This window comes from Rhinolophus sinicus, chromosome 7, assembly GCF_057876585.1.
Source record: "Rhinolophus sinicus isolate RSI-liver-muscle chromosome 7, RSI-T2T, whole genome shotgun sequence".
Taxonomy (NCBI): Eukaryota; Metazoa; Chordata; class Mammalia; order Chiroptera; family Rhinolophidae; genus Rhinolophus; species Rhinolophus sinicus.
In genome coordinates, this window is record NC_142507.1 from 29,345,419 (window position 1) to 29,364,150 (window position 18,732).

Consider the following 18,732-nt stretch of genomic DNA (forward strand, 5'->3'; position numbering starts at 1 on the left):
AACAGTGTATGAGGGTTCCTTTTTCTCCACGGCCTCTCCAACACTTGTTACTATTTGTCTTGTTGATGATAGCCATTCTCACTGGGGTGAGGTGATATTTAATTGTGGTTTTTATTTGCATTTCTCTGATGATTAGTGATGTTGAGCATTTTTTCATGTCTATTTGCCATTTGTATGTCCTCTTTGGAGAAATGCCTCTTCAGGTCCTCTGCCCAGTTTTCAATAGGGTTGTTTGTTTTGTTTATTTGTTGTTGAATTGCATGAGTTCCTTGTATGTTTTGGACATTAGCCCCTCATTGGAGGCACTGTTTGCCAAAATCTTCTCTCATTCAGTTGGTTGCCTCTTTATTTTGTCAATGGTTTCTATTGCTCTGCAGAAGCTTTTAAGTTTCATATAGTCTTATTCATTTATTTTAGCTTTTACATCCCTTGCCTTTGGAGTCAAATTCATAAAATGCTCTTTGAACCCAAGGTCCACAAGTTTAGTACCTATGTTTTCTTCTATGCAGTTCATTGTTTCAGGTCTTACGCTTAAGTCTTTGATCCATTTTGAATTGATTTTGGGAAATGGTAAAGATAGCAAGTCCACTTTCATTCTTTTGCATGTGGCTATCCAATTCTGCCAGCATCATTAATTGAAGAGGCTGTCTTTTCTCCATTGTACATATTTTGCTTCCTTGTCAAAAATTATCTGTCCATATTTATGTGGGTTTATTTCTGGGTTCTCATTCTATTCCATTGGTCTATGTGTCTGTTTTTCTGCCAATACCATGCTGTTTTGATTATTGTTGCCCAGTAGTACAAGTTAAAGTCAGGGAGTGTGATACCTCCAGCATTGTTCTTTATTATTAAGATGCGTTGGCTTTTCAGGGTCTTTTGTGGTTCCAAACAAATCTGATGATTTTTTGCTGTATTTCTTTAAAAAATGCCATTGGGATTTTGAAGAGGATTGTATTAAATCTGCATATTGCTTTGGGTAATATGGCCATTTTAACTATGTTGTTTCTTCCAGTCCATGAGCACGGAATGTCTTTCCATTTCTTTGTGTCTTCTTCAATATCTTTTAAAAATGTCATATAGTTTTCAGCATATAGGTCTTTCACATCCTTGGTTAAGTTTATTCTTATGTATTGTATTCTTTTTGCTGAAATTGCAAAAGGAATTGTTTTTCATTTCTTTTTTTGAGATATTATTGTTAGCATATAGGAAAGCAATGGACTTTGGTATATTGATTTTGTAGCCGGCAACATTACTGTATTCATTGATTGTTTCTGATAGCTTTTTGGTGGAGTCTTTTGGGTTTTCCATATATAGCATCATGTCATCTGCAAAGAGTGACAATTTAACTTCTTCATTCCCTATTTGGATGCCTTTTATTTCTTCTCTTGCCTGATTGCTCTGGCGAGGACTTCCTACACTACGTCGGAAAGCAGAGGTGGTAGGGGAGAGCCCTGTTGTGTTCCTGAACGTAGAGCAAAGGGCTGCAGTTTTTCACCGTTAATTATGAGATTAAGTGAGGGTTTGCATATATGGCCTTTATTATGTTAAGGTATTTTCCTTGTGGCCCTGGGATAAACCCCACTTGCTGATCATGAATAATCTTCTTAATGTAGTATTGCATTCAATTTGCTAGAATTTCTTTAAGATTTTTGCATCTGTGCTCATCAGAGATATTGGTCTGTAGTTTTTTGTTTGTTTGTTTGTTTTTTTTGTTATCCTTACCAGGTTTTCGCATCATTGTAATGTTGACCTCATAAAATGAGTTAGGGAGTACTGTGTCTTCTTCAATTTTTTGGAAGAGTTTGAGTAGGACTGGTATTAGATCCTCTTTGAAGGTTTGACAGAATTCACTAGTGAAGCCATCTGGTCCTGGACTCTTGCTTTTAGGAAGGTTCCTGATGACTGATTCAATTTCCTTACTGGTGATTGGTTTAGTTAGATTTTCCAATACTTCATGGTTCAGCCTAGGAAGAATATATGTTTGTAAGAACTTGTCCATTTCTTCTAGATTATTGAACTTGGTGGCATACAGTCCTTCATAGTATTCTGGGATGATCCTTTGTATTTCTGTGGCATGCGTTATAAATTCCCCTTTTTCATTTCTGATTTTGTTTATTAGTGTCTTCTCTCTTTTTATCTTAGAGAGTCTAGCCAAGGGTTTGTCAATTTTGTTAATGTTTTCAAAGAACCAGCTCTTTGGCACATTAATTTTTCCTATTGTCTTTTTGTTCTCTATTTCATTTAGTTCTGCTCTGATTTTTATTATTTCCTTTCTTCTGCTGACCTTGGGTTTCACTTGTTCTTCTTTTCCTAGTTCTTTAAGGTATAACATGAGGTTATTTACTTGGGATTTTTCATGTTTCTTGAGATAGGCCTGTAATGATACAAATTTCCCTCTTAAAACTGCTTTCACTGCATCCCCAAAATTTTGGTAGGATGTATTTTCATTGTCATTTGTTTCTATGTATCTTTTGATCTCTCTTCTAATTTCTTCTTTGACCTGGTCATTCTTAAAAGTATGTTGTTTAATCTCCACGTATTTGTGGGTTTTCCTGTTTTCTTTTTGCAGTAGATGTCCAATTTCAAATCCTTGTGATCAGAGAATATGCTTGGTATGATTTCAATCTTCTTAAATTTGCTGAGGCTAGTTTTATGTCCCAATATATAGTCTATCCTTGAGAATGTTCCTTGTACACTAGAAGAAAATGTATAGTCTGATGTTTTAGGATGAAGTGCTCTATAAATATCAGTTATTTCCATTTCGTCTAATATGTCATTTGGACTGCTATTTCTTTGTGTGTTTTCTGTTTGGATGATCTATCCATAGCTGTCAATGATGTATTTTGGTCCCCTAGTAAAATTGTGTTTTGGTCAATTTCTCCCTTTAGTTTTGTTAGTAGTTGCTTGGTATAATTTGGTGCTCCCTGATTGGGGACATAAATTTTGATGACTGTTATGTCTTCTTGTTCAATAGTCCCCTGTACCATTATGAAATGTCCATCTTTGTCTTTTGTTGCCTTTTTTTTCGTGAAGTCTGTTTCATCTGATACCAGTATGGCTATACCTGATTTTCTCTGGATACCATTTGTTTGGAGTGTCAATTTCTACCCTTTCACTTTGAGTCTATGCTTGTCCTTGTAGCTGAGATGTGTCTCTTGGAGACAGCATGTGGTTAGGTTTAGTTTTTTGATCCAATCTGCTACTCTGTGGCTTTTTATTGGTGAGTTCAGTCCATTTACATTTAGGGTACCTATTGATATGTGAGGATTTCCTATCGTTCTATCTTTAGTTTTCTGGTAAGACTGTATCTCCATCATTTCTTCGCTTTTTTGTTGTCTATTTTTTATGTGTGGTGGTATTCTATGATTTTTCCCTCTGTTTCTTTTATTACAATATATATTTCAGTTCTGGATTTTCTTTTTGAGTGGTTACCATTAAGTTTATGTAAAAGAAAGTTTGAGAGTTATAGTATTCCAATTTCTTCAGCATGCTTACTTTCTCCATTCCCATATTCCGGGTCAGGCCTTTCCTCTCCCCCTTTTTATGTTTTGGTTGCCACAAATTGTCCCTGTTGATGGTGGTCGAATAGCTTCCTGTACTGTTTCTTGTAGTGCAGGTTGTGTATTAGAAAATAGCCTCAGCTCATGTATGTCTGGAAAGGTCTTTATTCCTCCTTCATATCTAAAGGATATCTTTGCTGGGTATATTATTCTTGGCTCATAATTTCTTTCTTTCAATAGTTTGAATATCTGCTGAAAAATCTGATAATATTCTAATGGGCTTTCCTTTGTAGGTACTGTCTTCTTTTCCCTGGCTGTCTTGAGGATTCTTTCTTTGTCGTTGATTTTTGACAGCTTCAATACAATGCGTCTTGGAGAAGGAAGGCCTGTTGGGGTTGAGGTAATTAGGTGTTCTATTTGCTTCTTGGATTCGAGGATCCAGTTCTTTCCATAAGTTTGGGATGTTCTCATATACTATTTGTTTGAATATACTCTCTGTTCCCTTCTCTCTTTCTTCTCTTTCTGGTATACCATTGATCTTATATTGGTCTTCCTGATGGAGTCAGGAAGTTCTTGTGGAGTTCTTTCATTTCTTTTAAGTCTCAAGTCTCTGTCTTCTTCCGGCTGTTCATTTCCAGATTTTTGACTTCAATGTCACTGATTTTTTCCTCCATCTGGTCAACTATACTACCAAAGCTGGCTATTTCATTCTTCATTTCTTCTATTGAGTTCTTAATCTCAGAAATTCTATTTGGTTCTTTTTTAAAATATCAATCTCTTAAGTAAAATATACATTTTTTCTTTGATTGTGTTTCTGAGTTCATTAAACTGCCTGTCTGTGTTTTCTTGCATCTTGTTGATTTTTTCAGAAGTGCAATCTCTAATTCTCTGTCATTTAAGGCACATATTTCCATATCTTTAAGTTCATTTTCTGGAAACTTTTCCCTTTCTTTCTGAGCTGTCTTGTTGAATTATTATTCATGACAATTAATGTTTTATTATTTCTCTTCCTGGATATCTACAGGTGTGGGTTCTTCAACAGGTGATAGGAAGAGGTCTTTCTTTTGTTATCCAGTACATGTTGGTAGAATGTTTTATTTTCTCTCCGACTGCAGCCTATTATTCCCTCTCACACTGTGACATTATGTTTTGTCTGCACTATTCTGGCTTCTCACACAATGGGGGGATTTCCTGGAAGGCGGGCTTCTCCTGTGTGAAAAGTCCGCCTGGGACATAGGGCGCCGTGTCCGTGTGGGGATGCAGAGAGTAGGTTGCCTGGGTTAGGGCACCACCTCCATAGCGGGATGTGGAGAGCTTCTGATGTTCCAAAACTCTTCCCGCACCAGTGTCAGGGCCTGTTTGTTTCAGCTGCTGTTTACCCCTGCAGGGATCTCCCCAGATAGATAGAGGCAGTGGTGGGTTGGGTTGTGAGAGGTGGCTCCGAGCAGTGGCAGCGACCACCAGAACAGCCAGTCCTGTACCCAAGGCACCCTCCCATTCACCAGAACTAGTTGGGCTGGGGGTCTGTGGCTGCAGGCCACAGTTCTCATAGTTGCAAATATTCTGTTCTTTTGATCTGACACTGCTACCATTCCGCTCCAGCACTGGGCACTTGGGGGTGGGGTGAGCTCTGGGAGGGTAGGGAGTGGTCAGCTATGCTCAGTACCTATGCCTTCTGTCCTCTGCTTGACAGTGAGGGCTTTAACTGGTGTTTTCACCCTTCTTCCATCATTATTTTTTTGAGGTCTCTGCCATGAGCGTTGGGTTTAGCCATGTCACATGGTCATCCCTCCGGCTGGATTGTGGGCCATAAGGGGTGTGCTAGCAGCTTTAATTCTTCCTTCTCCCAAGACTGCTGTAAGTCTGAAATATAGGGATCTTGGATCTCTGAGCTCGGTCTGTGTTCTGAGTCCATGTGCTGCCCACGTCTCTGCACTTCCCCCTTCATGCTTCTCCTGCTTGCCCAATTTGCCCACCTTTAGATGATTTCAATTGTGCATCTTTTAGTCTTGCCCATCTGCTTAGCAGGGAGTCCTTTGTGGAATTGTAGCTGTTCAGTTTGTTGTAAATTTCAGAGATTTCAAGAGGCTCACCTCATGCCGACCTTTGTATGATGTAATCTCTTTTCTTTTTTATCCTTGTTGAGTCTAGTCAGAGGTATGTCAATTTTTTACATCTTTTAAAAGAACCAGCCTTTTATCACATTAACACGCTGCATACGGCGGGGTTTAAATCTCTCATACCCCTCTGTTCCGACAGGTTTTTAAAAGAAACTACTTTAAAATGCACTCTTCTCTTTAAAGCGTAAATGCTTCTAAGTCATTTATTATTTTTCTATGGAATTTTTTTAGGATTTACTCACCTATGATGTTAGTAATCCCTCCTGGTGTGATACTGCAGAACGCAGCTTCCTTTGTGCAGTGGGACACGGAAAAAACGAAGATTCTCGTGATCCGTACGCAACGTGTTAATTTTACCTATTGCCGTTTTGTTTTTTGTTTAACTTTTACTAATTTTTAATATTTCTTCTCATTTTGGGCTACATTTACTCCTTTTTTTCTAGTTCTTTGAAGTGAAACGTTAGGTCATTTATTTGAGATTATTCTTGTTTTTTTTTTTGTTTTTTTTTTTTTGAGGTAGGCCTGTAATTATATAAACTTCCCTCTTATTACCACTTTTGCTGCATTCCCAAAATTTTGATATGTCGTGTTTTCATTCTCTCTTGTCTCTATGTAGTTTTTGATCTCTCCTTTTATTTCTTCATTGACCCAGTCATTTCTTTAGTAGAATGTTGTTTAATTTCCAAAAATTTGGGATTGTTCTGCTTGGTTTTGCAGTTCATCTCCAATTTCAAAGCCTTATGGTCAGAGAATATGCTTGGTATGATTTAAATTTTCTTAAATTTGTTGAGGCTTGTTTTGTATCCAAACACAGGGTTTATTTTTGAGAATGTTTCATGTGCACTAGAGAAGAATGTATAATCTGGTGTTCTGGGATGAATCGTTCTGTAAATGTTAATTATGTTCAGTTGGTCTAATGTGTCACTTAAGGCCTTCATTTCCTTATTGATTTTCTGTTAGGATGATCAATCCAGAGCTCTCAATGAGTTATTTAGGTTTGCTATTATAATTGTTTTTTTGTTTGTTTGTTTTTACCTTCAGTTCTGTTCGTAGTTTCTTTATATGTATTTTCATGCTCTGAGGTTGGGGACATATAATACATTAGTAACTGTTACATGTTTTTGATGTATTGTCCCTTTATCATTGTAAATGTCCATCTTTGTGCTTTGTTACTTTTTTTATATTGAAATCTATTTTGTCCGATATAAGTACAGCTCTATCTGATTTTCTCTGGATGTAATTTGCTTGGAGTATCATTTCCCACGCCTTCACTTTGAGCCTCTGTTTGTCCTTGCAGCTGAGATGTGTCTCCTGAAGGCAGCATACGGTTGAGTTTTGTTTTTTAATCCAACCTGCTACTCTGTGCCTTTTTATTGATGAGTTCAGTCCATTTGCATTTAGTGTGATTATTGATATGTGAGGATTTCCTGTAGCCTTTTTCTCTTTTGTTTTCTGGTAGTTCTGTTTCCATTGCTTCTTTTCCCGCGTGTTTCTTTTGTAATTTGAGTTTGGTGTTATTCTTTGATTATTTCCTGTGTTTCCTCTTTTTCAATGTTATGTATCTTAGTTCTAAATATATATATATATATAATATCTTTATATATATCTTTATATATATATATATATATATTTGTGGTTATCATTAAGCTTATGTAAAAGAAAGTTTCATATTTACAGCAATCCTTTTTTCTTCTAATTGCATCTTATCTCCATTTTCCTGTGCAACTGAAGTCCTCTACCTCTCCCCTTTTATGTTTTGTTCTCAGTAATTATCTCTTCTTATTCTGTGAGATCATCTCCAACTTGCAGTAGCTGTTGTCTTCTCTTTTAAACAATGTGTTTACCTCCTTTAACTTTCATGTTATATTTAAGTGTTTAATACCCTATTGTGGCCAAGGCTTGCAATTTCCAGCTTGTCTGTCTGTTAGTCATCTTACTCTTAATTTGTATCCCTTTATCTTTTTGTTTTAGGTAGAAGAACACCCCTCAAACTTTCCTATAATGCAGGCATTGTGATGGTAAATTCCATCAGCTTTTGTATCTATGGAAAAGTCTTATTTCTTCTTCATATCTAAAGGATAACTTTACTCAATAAGTTCTTCTTGGCTGGTGATTTCTCTTTCAATAATTTATTTGATTCCACTCTCTCCTAGCTTGTACAGTTTCTCCTGTGTAATCTGATGATAATCTAATGGGATTTTATTTGTAGGTTACTATCATCTTTTCCCTGGCTGCCTTTGGAAATGTTTCTTTGTCATTAATTTTTGATAGTATTAATATAATGTGGTTTGGAGAAAGCCTTTTTGGACTGAGATAATTAGGGATTCTGTTAGCTTCTTGGATTCGAGTATCCAGTTCTTTTCATAGATTTGGGAAGTTCTTGTTGATTGTTTGAATAACGTCTTTGTTCCCTTCTCCCTCTCTTCTCCTTCTGGTGTAGCCATTATTCTTATATTGCTCTTTCTGATGGAGTCAGATGATTCTCGTAGAGTTTTTCATTTATTTTACTCTCATATTTCTCTCATATTTGAGTTGTTTTTAGATTTCTGTCTTCAATATTACTAATTCTTCCTCCATCTGGTCTGTTCTATTTCCTAAACTTGCTAGTTCATTCTTCATATCTTTTATTGAGTTCTTCAGCTCCAGAATTTCTGTTTGGTTCTTTTTTTATAGCTTCAACCTCTTTGGTAAACTACTCCATTGATTTTATTTCTGAGTCTGTTGAATTGCCCATCTGAGTTTTCTTGTATCTCGTTGAGTTTCTTCAGAACTGCAATCCTGAATTGTCTGTCATTTAAACCACACATTAGCATGTCTTTAAGTTATTTTCTGGAGACATCTCTTTTTCTTTCTGAATTCCCTTGTTATCTTGGTTATTTATTCTGCTTGATGGATTATTTCTATGCCTGTGCATTTGTGGAAATGAAAGCTGCTTTTGTACAGAATTTGTTTATAAGTAGAAGTCTTTCTTGGGTTTTCCAGTAGGTGGCACTAAAGTGCAAGTTTTCATTTTCTCTTATAATGTTGGGGCTTTGGAATCTCTATGGGGTGGTGTGGCCTGCGCTGTGTCTCCTGGGCTGTGGAAAGTATGTGGTGTTCCCTCCATGACTGAATTCCTGTTTCAGGGCACCACTCCTGTGGACTTGACGGGCTATGAATCACCCGTGTACTCCTGGTGCTGCCCACTTGTAGCTAGAAGTGGCTGCAGGGCTGCTCCAAGTTGATCCAGCTGCTTCCACTATGCTGCAGCTGCAATAGATGGAGGATGGGTGGGCCAAGGTTGGGGGTGGGTAGCAAGTTTGAGTGTGTGAAGTACTGTTCTTCCTCGTGGGTTTAGCTGCAATGAGTTCAGACTACTTAGGTTGGAAAGTTTCTTTTTTCCCCCACCCATTTTCAGTCTGCCAAGAGAGGATCTTGCTGCAAGGTGGGCCACAGCAGGATGGGATGGGCAGATTCCCTGTTTGTAGAATCCTTTGTTTGATGCTGGTGGGCTTTGGAGCATTGTGATTTTTTGCATTGTTTCCCTGCCCCTGACTCTAGGTCCAACGTCAGTGTTTGCCAGCCACCCAGACCTGATTGCTGTTTCTGTCTCTATGGTCTGGTCTACCCAGTGAGGGCTGCACCCTAGCCCTTCACTACTATCATGTCCACTGGGGCTTTGGTGAGTGCTGGGTTGCGTGTGGCTTCTGTCTGTGTCCTTTTCCCTCCCCATCCAGTCTCTATTGTTTACTCAGATACTCTTACCTTCAGATGTCTCGCGTGATGTCTCAAATGTGTTTGTGTTGAGCAGGAAATCTGTTGTTGAATTATAGCTGTCCAACTTGTAATTTCAAGGGGAGAGACTTGGATATCTTCTCATTCCTTCATGCTACTGATGTCCTTGACTACCTCTTTAATTTTGAAATACTCTTTTATTACCTTTAGAAATTTTTAGAAATTATCATCTTGTATTTCTCTACTCATGCCTTCTCTTGTGCCAGTTTTTTTTTTTTTTTTTTTTACTTATCAGATGTTCACATTTCTCAAGAATCATTCCATTGGCTTCCTTTTCTTCTCCTAGCCTTTTTGTTCTTGTTCTTCTTCTTCCTGTCAGTCTTATCTAGTCACATGGCTTCCACTATCATGTTTGTAGTCTTCCTCCAAATCCCTTCCACTATCATTGAAGTAAATGATGTTGAATCTGCCGGCAGTTTCTGGGTGTGGGCCAGGATCGTGTCTTGTGAGACCAAAGAAGGGAAACATGGACCCAGCAGAGGCAAGAGTTTTAAAAAGAGTCAGAGCTCCCAAGCGGGAGGGAGTCCAGAAAAGGGGTGCCCAGTGACTGAGTCAAAAGCTCTTTCCTTTATATGTATATATGCATTTCTCTACCCATGCCTTCTCTTATGCCTTTTTTTGTTTTTAAGTTATCAGATGTTCACATTTCTCAAGAATCATTCCATTGGCTTCTTTCTCTTCTCCTAGCCTTTTTGTTCCTGTTCTTCTTCCTGTCAGTCTTATCTAGTCACATGGCTTCCACTATCATGTTTATAGTCTTCCTCTAACTCCCTTTTGCTAGCACTGACTACTCCCCTAACCTCCAGTCCCCCATTCGTAACTGTCTAAAAATGTCACCCCATTCTGTTATTACTTTCATCTGAACACATTCAACCTTGAGATCAGTATGAAAATTTTATGCAATATTATATGCACATATATGCATATTTATGTGTGTGTGTATATATATACATATACATACGTATATATATGTATATATACATATATATACATACACACACACACACACACACACACACACACATATATATGCATGTATATGTCCTTAGTTCTCTGGCTTCCTCTTCAGTATAGTGAATGCATACGATGTCTGACAATTAAGTTTGTGAACTTGTTGCAATGATGTTGCTAACCTTTTTTTGATATCAGAGGGATTATTCATTATGAATTTATACCAACTGGACAAACAGTTAACCAAATTTACTATTTGGAAGTGCTGAAAAGGCAGCATGAAAAGGTTAGATAACCTGAACTTTTCACCAACAATTCATGGCTCTTGCATCATGAGAATGCACCAGCTCACATGGCACTGTCTGTGAGGGAGTTTTTAGCCAGTAAACAAATAAGTATTGGAACACTCTCCCTACTCACCTGACTGGCCCCAATGACTTCTTTCTTTACCTGAAGATAAAGAAAATATTGAAAGGAAGACATTTTGATGACATTCAGGACATCAAGCATAACATGACAACATCTGTGAAGGCCATTCCAGGAAAAGAGTTCCAAAATTGCTTTGACGCATGGACTAGGTACTGGCATAGGTGTATAGCTTCCCAAGGGAAGTACTTTGAAGGTGACAGTAGTGCTATTCAGCAGTGAGATATGTAGCACGTTTTCTAGGATGAGTTCATGAATTGAATTGTCCGACTTCTTACATACAAAGAATGAAATAGGCTTTTCTTTCTTTTAAATCTTAGTTTTGAATACAGAAAATACTTTTAACGTAAGCCATCTGATTATAAAATATCTTCAAAAGTTAAATTACAGCAAATATTTTTTTATGCTCAAATGATTCAAAGTAGTTGTGAACACTTATCTGAAATAAGGCTCAGATGAGCTACAAAGAAGTGAATTGACACATGGCTTCTGATAAGCTGTGTCTGTACAATGGACTTTCTTATTCTTGTGAGTTTCATTAGTATATTTTGTTTATTTTTTAGACTAAAAAGCCTCACATATTTGAGTATAAATCATAACCAGCTAGCCAGCATTCCTAGAGAACTTTGTTTCCTTGAGAATCTTTCTGAACTTCAGCTTAACTATAATCAGCTCATTTGCATACCTGAAGAGATTAAGTTCTTGAAGATGCTCCAGAAGCTTCTTCTGGTTAGGAACAACATTGACGTTTTGCCAGAGGTAAGAAAAACCTGGAAACAATTTTTGTTGTTGTTGGAGAAGAACTTATTACAACACGATTGGGAGGGGTTATCAAATAGATTTGAGCGTCTGAGTGCAAACCATTATTTGCTTTCTCTCTGATTAGATGTAGTGAGTTCCCAATTTCCCATGACAAAGAAGGGTTATAACTTGGATTATTTCACATAACTAGGGTTGCCAGATTTGGTAAATAACAATACAGGATGCTCACTTAAGTTTGAATTTCAGGGAAGCAATGAATATTTTTTTAGTATATGTATGACATATGGGACATACTTATACTAAAACAAATTCATTGTTTGAAATTTAAATTTAAGTGAGCTTCCTATATGTTATCTGGCAACCCTATATACAGCACAAAATATAGTACATTTTAGTTTTGGTATATGTGCTAGATATCTTCCATTTTTTCCTTCATATCTACTACCCATCCTTTTCCAACCTATTCTGCACCTGGGAGACTCACCTGTATCGGTATCAGTGAGCTCCTTTGTCTTCCGGCTTCCTCTTGGATATGGCCAATGAGAGGCACTAGCAGGAGGTGAAAGGACAGGAGGAGAATGAATATCAGATGGTATTCCCCCCAATGCTCTTCCTGGTGGGGTGCTATGAGTTTCCCGCATGCCTTTCTGGAAGGCCATAGAGAATGTCAGGTGGTCCTCATATGGACCATTACAACCTCCCCTTGGCTTTTCAGGCTTATGGTGGTAAAGAACTTCCTGCTGTTGCTAGGTTTTGGGAACTTTGTGGGTTTAGGGAACTATCTTTCATGGTTTAGGTTTCCCTAAACCCTGTCCAACTTTTATAAATACTGACTTTATTAAATTCTCCTCAAATTTCTCAGTTTGTGAGTACTCTTTCTTGCCAGGAACCTGTCAATGGGTTTACATTCTTTCCTTATGCAAATTAGAATTAATTTGATTGGAGGGAATGCATGTCATACAGTAAATTGAGAGATAAAAAAGCAGATCAATTCCTGCTGTTTAATTTTTCTCTTAAGGGGATATTCCCTTTAAAAATTCTGTGCATACTGTAATGTGATGTGGGAAAATATACCAAGGTGTAGGCTGTAAATAAGTATATTGCAAAATTTTGTTGTTCAGGTCTTTAAGAATCCTACTGTCTATGAACAAGTAAGAAAATATTTTTAAATTACACAATAAATCTATTAAAAGTATAACTCCTTTATTTGTGGGAAAAGCTTTAACAGAAGCAATATGATCATCATCATGAAGCATTATATTATATAGTGTTCATAACAAATCTATGATGTAGCTATTATTATACCCATTTTAGAATAAGGAACAGAAAGATTATATGACTTGAACACAATTTGCAAAGGTCAGAGAAGGTGCTCAAATCTATTTCTGTCTAACTTAAATGTCTATTGCAGATCATAATTTTATAAAACCCAAGGAGTTTAGATGTAAAAAAATTTAAAAGCTATTAAATTCTATCCTGAATTATCATGTAAAGAATGCCTATGATCATTATGTTCTTGTACATTTAATATGATTCAGTTGATCACTGTTATTTTTGTTCTGCATTATAAAAGATAAGGCATTATAGGAAATACTCATTTGTTTTGATAATGAACAAATTATAAATCATTTTCTAGTACATTATAAATTGTGTGTATGTCTGCACATGTATATGAATGTGTATGTCCATCCAGTCACATTGGCATGTAAATAGAGATACTAGGATATTTCTTTTAAGGAAAGGGTACTGTTAACACAGTGCTAAGCCAAAGGGAGATGATAAATAAATGACAGTGAAACTGTCGATAGAGACAACTTTCTAAGATTACATCTGTTTTCTGTTTTAAAAGATTCTATTTTAATGATAGTAATGTCTACTGAGTACTCATTATGTATTAGGCCCTTTAGTAAGCACTTAGTAACTTATTTAATCCATTCAACAATCACATTGAAGTGTAGGGGCTTCCATTAGCAATACAAATGGAGAAATTTACAAATGGAGAAATTGAAGAACCAAAAGGTTAAGAAATTTACCCGTAGTTACATAGTAAGTGTCAGGTGAGATTTGAACCTGCAAATGGTCTAACTATTCGCCACCATGTTATGTTGCCCTGGAGTGGTCAGAGGAAATGGAGAACTCAAAGAATCTGGTACATCCTTGGAGAGGATGTACTGATGAATGTATCAGGCAATTAGGAAAGATGGTCAACACCATCAAGCTAAACTTAGAAGAAGTATTTATGATTCTACGTATTACGTATTAGGTTTTTAAAAATCTCTCTCTTTCTTTTGTTTTCTCACACAGGGATTTTGTGATCTTATAAATCTAAGAATCCTAGATATAGCTGGAAATATTATTCAGATATTTCCACCAGGAGTAAGTAAAGTCAACTTTTATGACATTGAAAAATAATTTTGCAGTGAGGTTATCAAAATGGTGGAGTGAGATGAGCCTCTAGAAATCTCCCCTGGAATTTACAACAAATTGAACAACTATAACTCCACAAAGGACTCCCTGGACTCCCAGACAGGCAAGACAAAGAGGCTTACAACTGAATTCATCTAAAGGTGGGCAAATTGCATGAGAAGGGGAAGAGGGAAGGGAGAAGTGGAGACGGGGCCGCGTGGGCGCAGGACGCAGACCTAGCTCAGTACTCTGAGCTCACTGCATCCTGGAACTACTGCAGCTGCAGGAGAGGGAAGAGCTCGGACTGCTAGGGCTCCATTGATGGCCCACAGGGCTGAGGGGACAGCACATAACATGACTGAACCCAATGCTCACGGCAGAGACCTCAGAACAAAGACTGATGGAAGAAGGCTGAAAACGGTGGTTTAAGCCCTCACTACTGCAGGGAATGGAAGCCTTAGGCACTGATACTAGCTGTCCCTTCCCTACCCTCCCAGAGCTCGCCCCACCCCCACCTGCTAGTGTGGAACAGTAGCAGTGTCAGATCAAAAGAACAGAATATCTGCAGTTCTGAGAACTGTGGTCCACAGACAACAGATTCGCAACCCGGCAACTAGTACTGGCAAATGGGAAAGAACTGTGCAAGAAGGACTGGCTATGGTGGTGGTCAATGCCATTGCTCTGGGCCACCTGTCACAACTCACCCTGCCCCTGTCCCCACCTATCTGGTGGATCCCTGCAGGAGTAAACAGAACTGCTGACACACACGGGCTGTGAATCTAGTGCAGGAAGAGCTTTCCAACTTCAAAAGCTCTCCGCATCCCCACAAGGACATGGCATCCTATGACCCAGGCAAACTGTTAACAGAGGAGAAACCCATCTTCCAGGGAATACCCCACGGTGTGAGAAGCTGGAATAGTGCAGAGAAAACATAACACTACAGTGTGAGAGAGAAAAAAAGATTGCGGTCAGAGAGAAAATAAAACATTCTACCAATATGTACTGGATAACAAAAGAAAGACCTCTTCCTATCAACCTGTTGCAGAACCCACACCTGTAGATATCCAGGAAGAGAAACAATAAGTCATTAATTGCCATGAATAACCAAGGCAACAAGACAGCTCAGAAAGAAAGTGAAAAGTCTCCAGAAAATGAACTTAAAGATATGGAAATATGTGACTTAAATGACAGAGAATTAGAGATTGCACTTCTGAAAAACTCAACGAGATGCAGGAAAACACAGAAAGGCAGTTTATTTTTTTATTTATTTTTATTTTTATTTATTTTTAATTTTTTAATTGTCGGAGCCTGCCGACGAGACGAACGGTTCCTGAAGTGGGGAGTGAGGATTGAGAAAAAAATAGACAAGAGACAAAGATGGGATCGGGAGGGTGAGCAGTTCTAATTAGACTGCAGCGCCTGCTTTATTTTCCAGCTTTCTTTTATACACACAGAAACAAGAAGGTTACATAGAGCAGCTGAGGCAGGGAGTACAGATTTATTATGTTTTTACAAAGTTTTGCCCTGACTGTCTTTATCTCTTTGGTAATTCCTCATCCCCAGTACAGCTGGCGTCTGTTCTTATCTTATCGGAGATCTCCTTAGCGATCCTCCCAAACTCTGCTTGAAGTTACATTTTCTTAACCCTTAATGCTCCAGCTCCCATTTAATGCAAACAAAGATTTATTTATATGAACAATGAGAATTAGGACACTAGATAAGAAGCAAAGCAATCTTCTGTCAAATGGAGAAGATCAAATTTTTAAGTAACTGACTTTGGGACATACAACAATGGGAAGACTTGCTGTGTTGCCTTCAGATGTTAAGTCTGTTTACCTGACACTTCAGCAGGCTTTTTAAATGTGTCTTCCTCCTGCTCTTGCTTTTCTACTTTCCTATGATATAAAAGCTGGTGTTCCAGATAGCCTATGTTCCTCTTCTGTTTATCTAGGTACTTTCCCATGAAACGTAAGTGATCAGTTTCACTGTTTGCAGAAGCCAAGGTCTTCAGGTCTTGCAGGAGCTTGGTTAACTTGTTCTCCAACTCCAGAGCAGACATTAGGGCTTGTACGTCAGTTCCCCAGTTATCTAGATCCGGCCTCTGAATGACTGGAAGGCAGATTTTACCCTCATGTCTTCTTAGGAATCTTAAGAACTGCTTTGCGTGTTCCCTCTTCACTTTGGCTTGGTCTTCGAAGAATGCAGCAAGAAAAGGTGCGCCCGTGTCTACATTGTAATAACAGGCCATAGATAAGTAAGCATCACTGACGTGAAGCTGAAAAGATGCCACTTGATTAATAGCAACCCTACAGTCTTCAGAGATGACACTCTGGAGCTGGGCTGCTGTTGTCACACAGCATCCTAACCATTTGTCCCTACCATCATTTCCTTAGGGATAGAGGGTTGCGGGGTTGTCCCTCTTAGGGGTTGAGTTTATAGGTTTCCTCTCTTGGTCCCAGTATGCTGGGTCTGCAGTCAAAGACGAGTAGGTTTCCTCAAGGGAGGGACGACTTAAGCCAGACGGGACCCCGAAGACCCCTATGAGTTAGCCTCTGAAACTAGGAGGGATGCCCCTCTTCCAATGTTTTCTGGAAGCTGCTGACGCATGCTGCAAATGCCCAGCACCCTATTGTGCTAAGGAACGTTAATTGAGCGAAACTACCTCGCTCCCGCTTAGCTCATGGGATAATTGCCTTGAGAGACCTGCTCCCCCAGGGGTTGTACACACCGCACCTTGGTCATGCGGGGACAGCATGCACAGGTTGCTTTGGGACAATATGATTGGGTATTGGGAATATGCAAATTGTATTAGTGGTGTAAGAGTTTTACAGACCCTGCCCAGAATCATGTGATGCCTATTGTAAAAAAGCAATAAATACCCACAACGACCCGATTCGGGGCTCCAGTCTCTTGAGGCTGTGAGTCCCTTGGTCCTCTGTGGTTTCTCTGCATTCTGAGTCTCTGGTCTCTTTATTTCTATAATAGACTTTAGCCCTTGCCGCCTCCCTCGCTTTCCCCACTGCTTGTGTTGTTCAGGTCGCTACATTCGGCTGCCATCTCAGCTTTAGAGAAAACCAGGCATAAGAAGTGCTCAGAAAGGCAGTTTAATGAACTCAGAAACACAATCAAAGAACACATGAACATTTTACCTAAGAGATTGGAATTTTAAAAAGAACCAAATAGAATTTCTGGAGATGAAGAACTCAATAGAAGAAATTAAGAATGAACTAGGCAGCATTGGTAGTAGAGTTGACCAGATGGAGGAAAGAATCAGTGACATCAAAGACACAAACCTGGAAATGACAAAGATGGAAGAAGAAAGAGACATGAGACTTCAAAGAAATGAAAGAACTCTACAAGAACTTTCTGACTCCATCAGAAAGAGCAATATAAGAATAATGGGTATACCAGAAGGAGAAGAAAGAGAGAAGGGAACAGAAAGTATATTCAAACAAATAGTCGATGACAACTTCCCAAACTTGTGGAAAGAACTGGATCCTCGAATCCAAGAAGCAAATAGAACACCTAATTACCTCAATCCCAACAGGCCTTCTCCAAGGCACATTGTATTGAAACTGTCAAAAATCAACAACAAAGAAAGAATCCTCAAGGTGGCCAGGGAAAAGAAGATGGTAACCTACAAAGGAAAGACCATTAGATAATCATCAGCGTTTTCAACAGAAACTCTACAAGCTAGGATGGAGAGGAACCAAATATTCAAACTATTGAAAGAGAGAAATTATGAGCCAAGAATAATATACCCAGCAAAGACATCCTTTAGATATGAAGGAGGAATAAAGACCTTTCCAGACATACAGAAGCTGAGGGAATTTTTTTGGGGGAATTTTCTAATACACGACCTGCACTACAAGAAATACTAAAGGAAGCTATTCGACCACCATCAGTAGGGACAATTTGTGGCACCCAAAACATAAAAAGGGGGACAGTAAAGGCCTGAACCGGAATATGGGAATGGAGAAAGTATGCATGCTGAAGAAAATGGAATGCTCTAAATATCAAACTTTCTTTTACATAAACTTAATGGTAACCACTCAAAAAAAATCCAGAACTAAAAGATATACTGTAATAAAAGAAGAAACAGAGGGAAACATCATAGAATACCGCCACACAGAAATAATAGACAACAACAAAAAGGCAAAGAAACAATGGAGAAACAGCCTTATCAGAAAACTAAAGATAGAATGATAGGAAATCCTCACATATCAATAAGCACCCTAAATGTAAATGGACTGAACTCACCAATAAAAGGCACAGAATAGCAGATTGGATCCAGAAACTAAACCCAACCACATGCTGTCTCCAAGAGACACATCTCAGCTACAAGGACAAGCATAGACTCAATGTGAAAGGGTGGAAATTGACACTCCAAGCAATTGGTATCCATGAAAATCAGGGGTAGCCATATTGGTATCAGATGAAATAGACTTCAGGGTTAAAAGGTAACAAGAGACAAAGATGGAAATTTCATAATGGTAAAAGAGACTATACAACAAGAAGACATAACAGTCATCAATATTTACGCCCCCAATCAGGGAGCACCGAAATACACCAAGCAACTACTAACAGAACTGAAGGGAGGAATTGATCAAAACACAATTATAGTAAAGGACCCAAATACATCATTGACAGCTATGGATAGATCATCCAAACAGAAAATAAATAATGAAATAGCAGCCCTAAATGACACAATAGATGAAATGGACATAATTGACATATATAGAATACTACATCCTAAAACGTCAGACTACACATTTTTTTCTAGTGTACATGGA

At 38.3% G+C, this 18,732-nt stretch overlaps 2 protein-coding genes across 4 annotated transcripts in view; one reads left to right on the forward strand and one right to left on the reverse strand.

Moving 5' to 3' along the window:
* Nucleotides 1-18,732, forward strand: part of LRRC69 (leucine rich repeat containing 69) — a 122,596-nt gene that overhangs the window by 42,447 nt on the left and 61,417 nt on the right. For 2 of the 3 annotated variants that reach the window (XM_074319070.2, XM_074319069.2), the window contains exons 4-5: nucleotides 11,335-11,530; nucleotides 13,838-13,909. The exons of the other annotated variant lie outside the window; for it this stretch is intronic. In XM_074319070.2, the coding sequence (XP_074175171.1) occupies nucleotides 11,335-11,530; nucleotides 13,838-13,909 (268 nt within the window). The remainder of the gene's footprint in view (nucleotides 1-11,334; nucleotides 11,531-13,837; nucleotides 13,910-18,732) is intronic. 3 annotated transcript variants of the gene reach the window in all.
* On the reverse strand, nucleotides 15,762-16,681 carry LOC141568645 (ferritin, heavy subunit-like). The gene is made up of 2 exons (XM_074319090.1): nucleotides 16,633-16,681; nucleotides 15,762-16,327 (listed from the first exon to the last, which is right to left on the reverse strand). The coding sequence occupies exons 1-2, from the start codon at nucleotides 16,679-16,681 to the stop codon at nucleotides 15,762-15,764; spliced, it is 615 nt and encodes a 204-aa protein (XP_074175191.1).

What these genes read in the sequence shown, in the direction of transcription:
- LOC141568645 (XM_074319090.1), bottom strand. Translation starts at nt 16,681, where the DNA reads ATGACCAAGGTGCGGTGTGTACAACCCCTGGGGGAGCAGGTCTCTCAA. An exon ending in GGGGGAGCAGGTCTCTCAAG is followed by an intron (nt 16,328 to 16,632) that starts GCAATTATCCCA and finishes TCTATCCCTAAG; the next exon opens with GAAATGATGGTAGGGACAAA.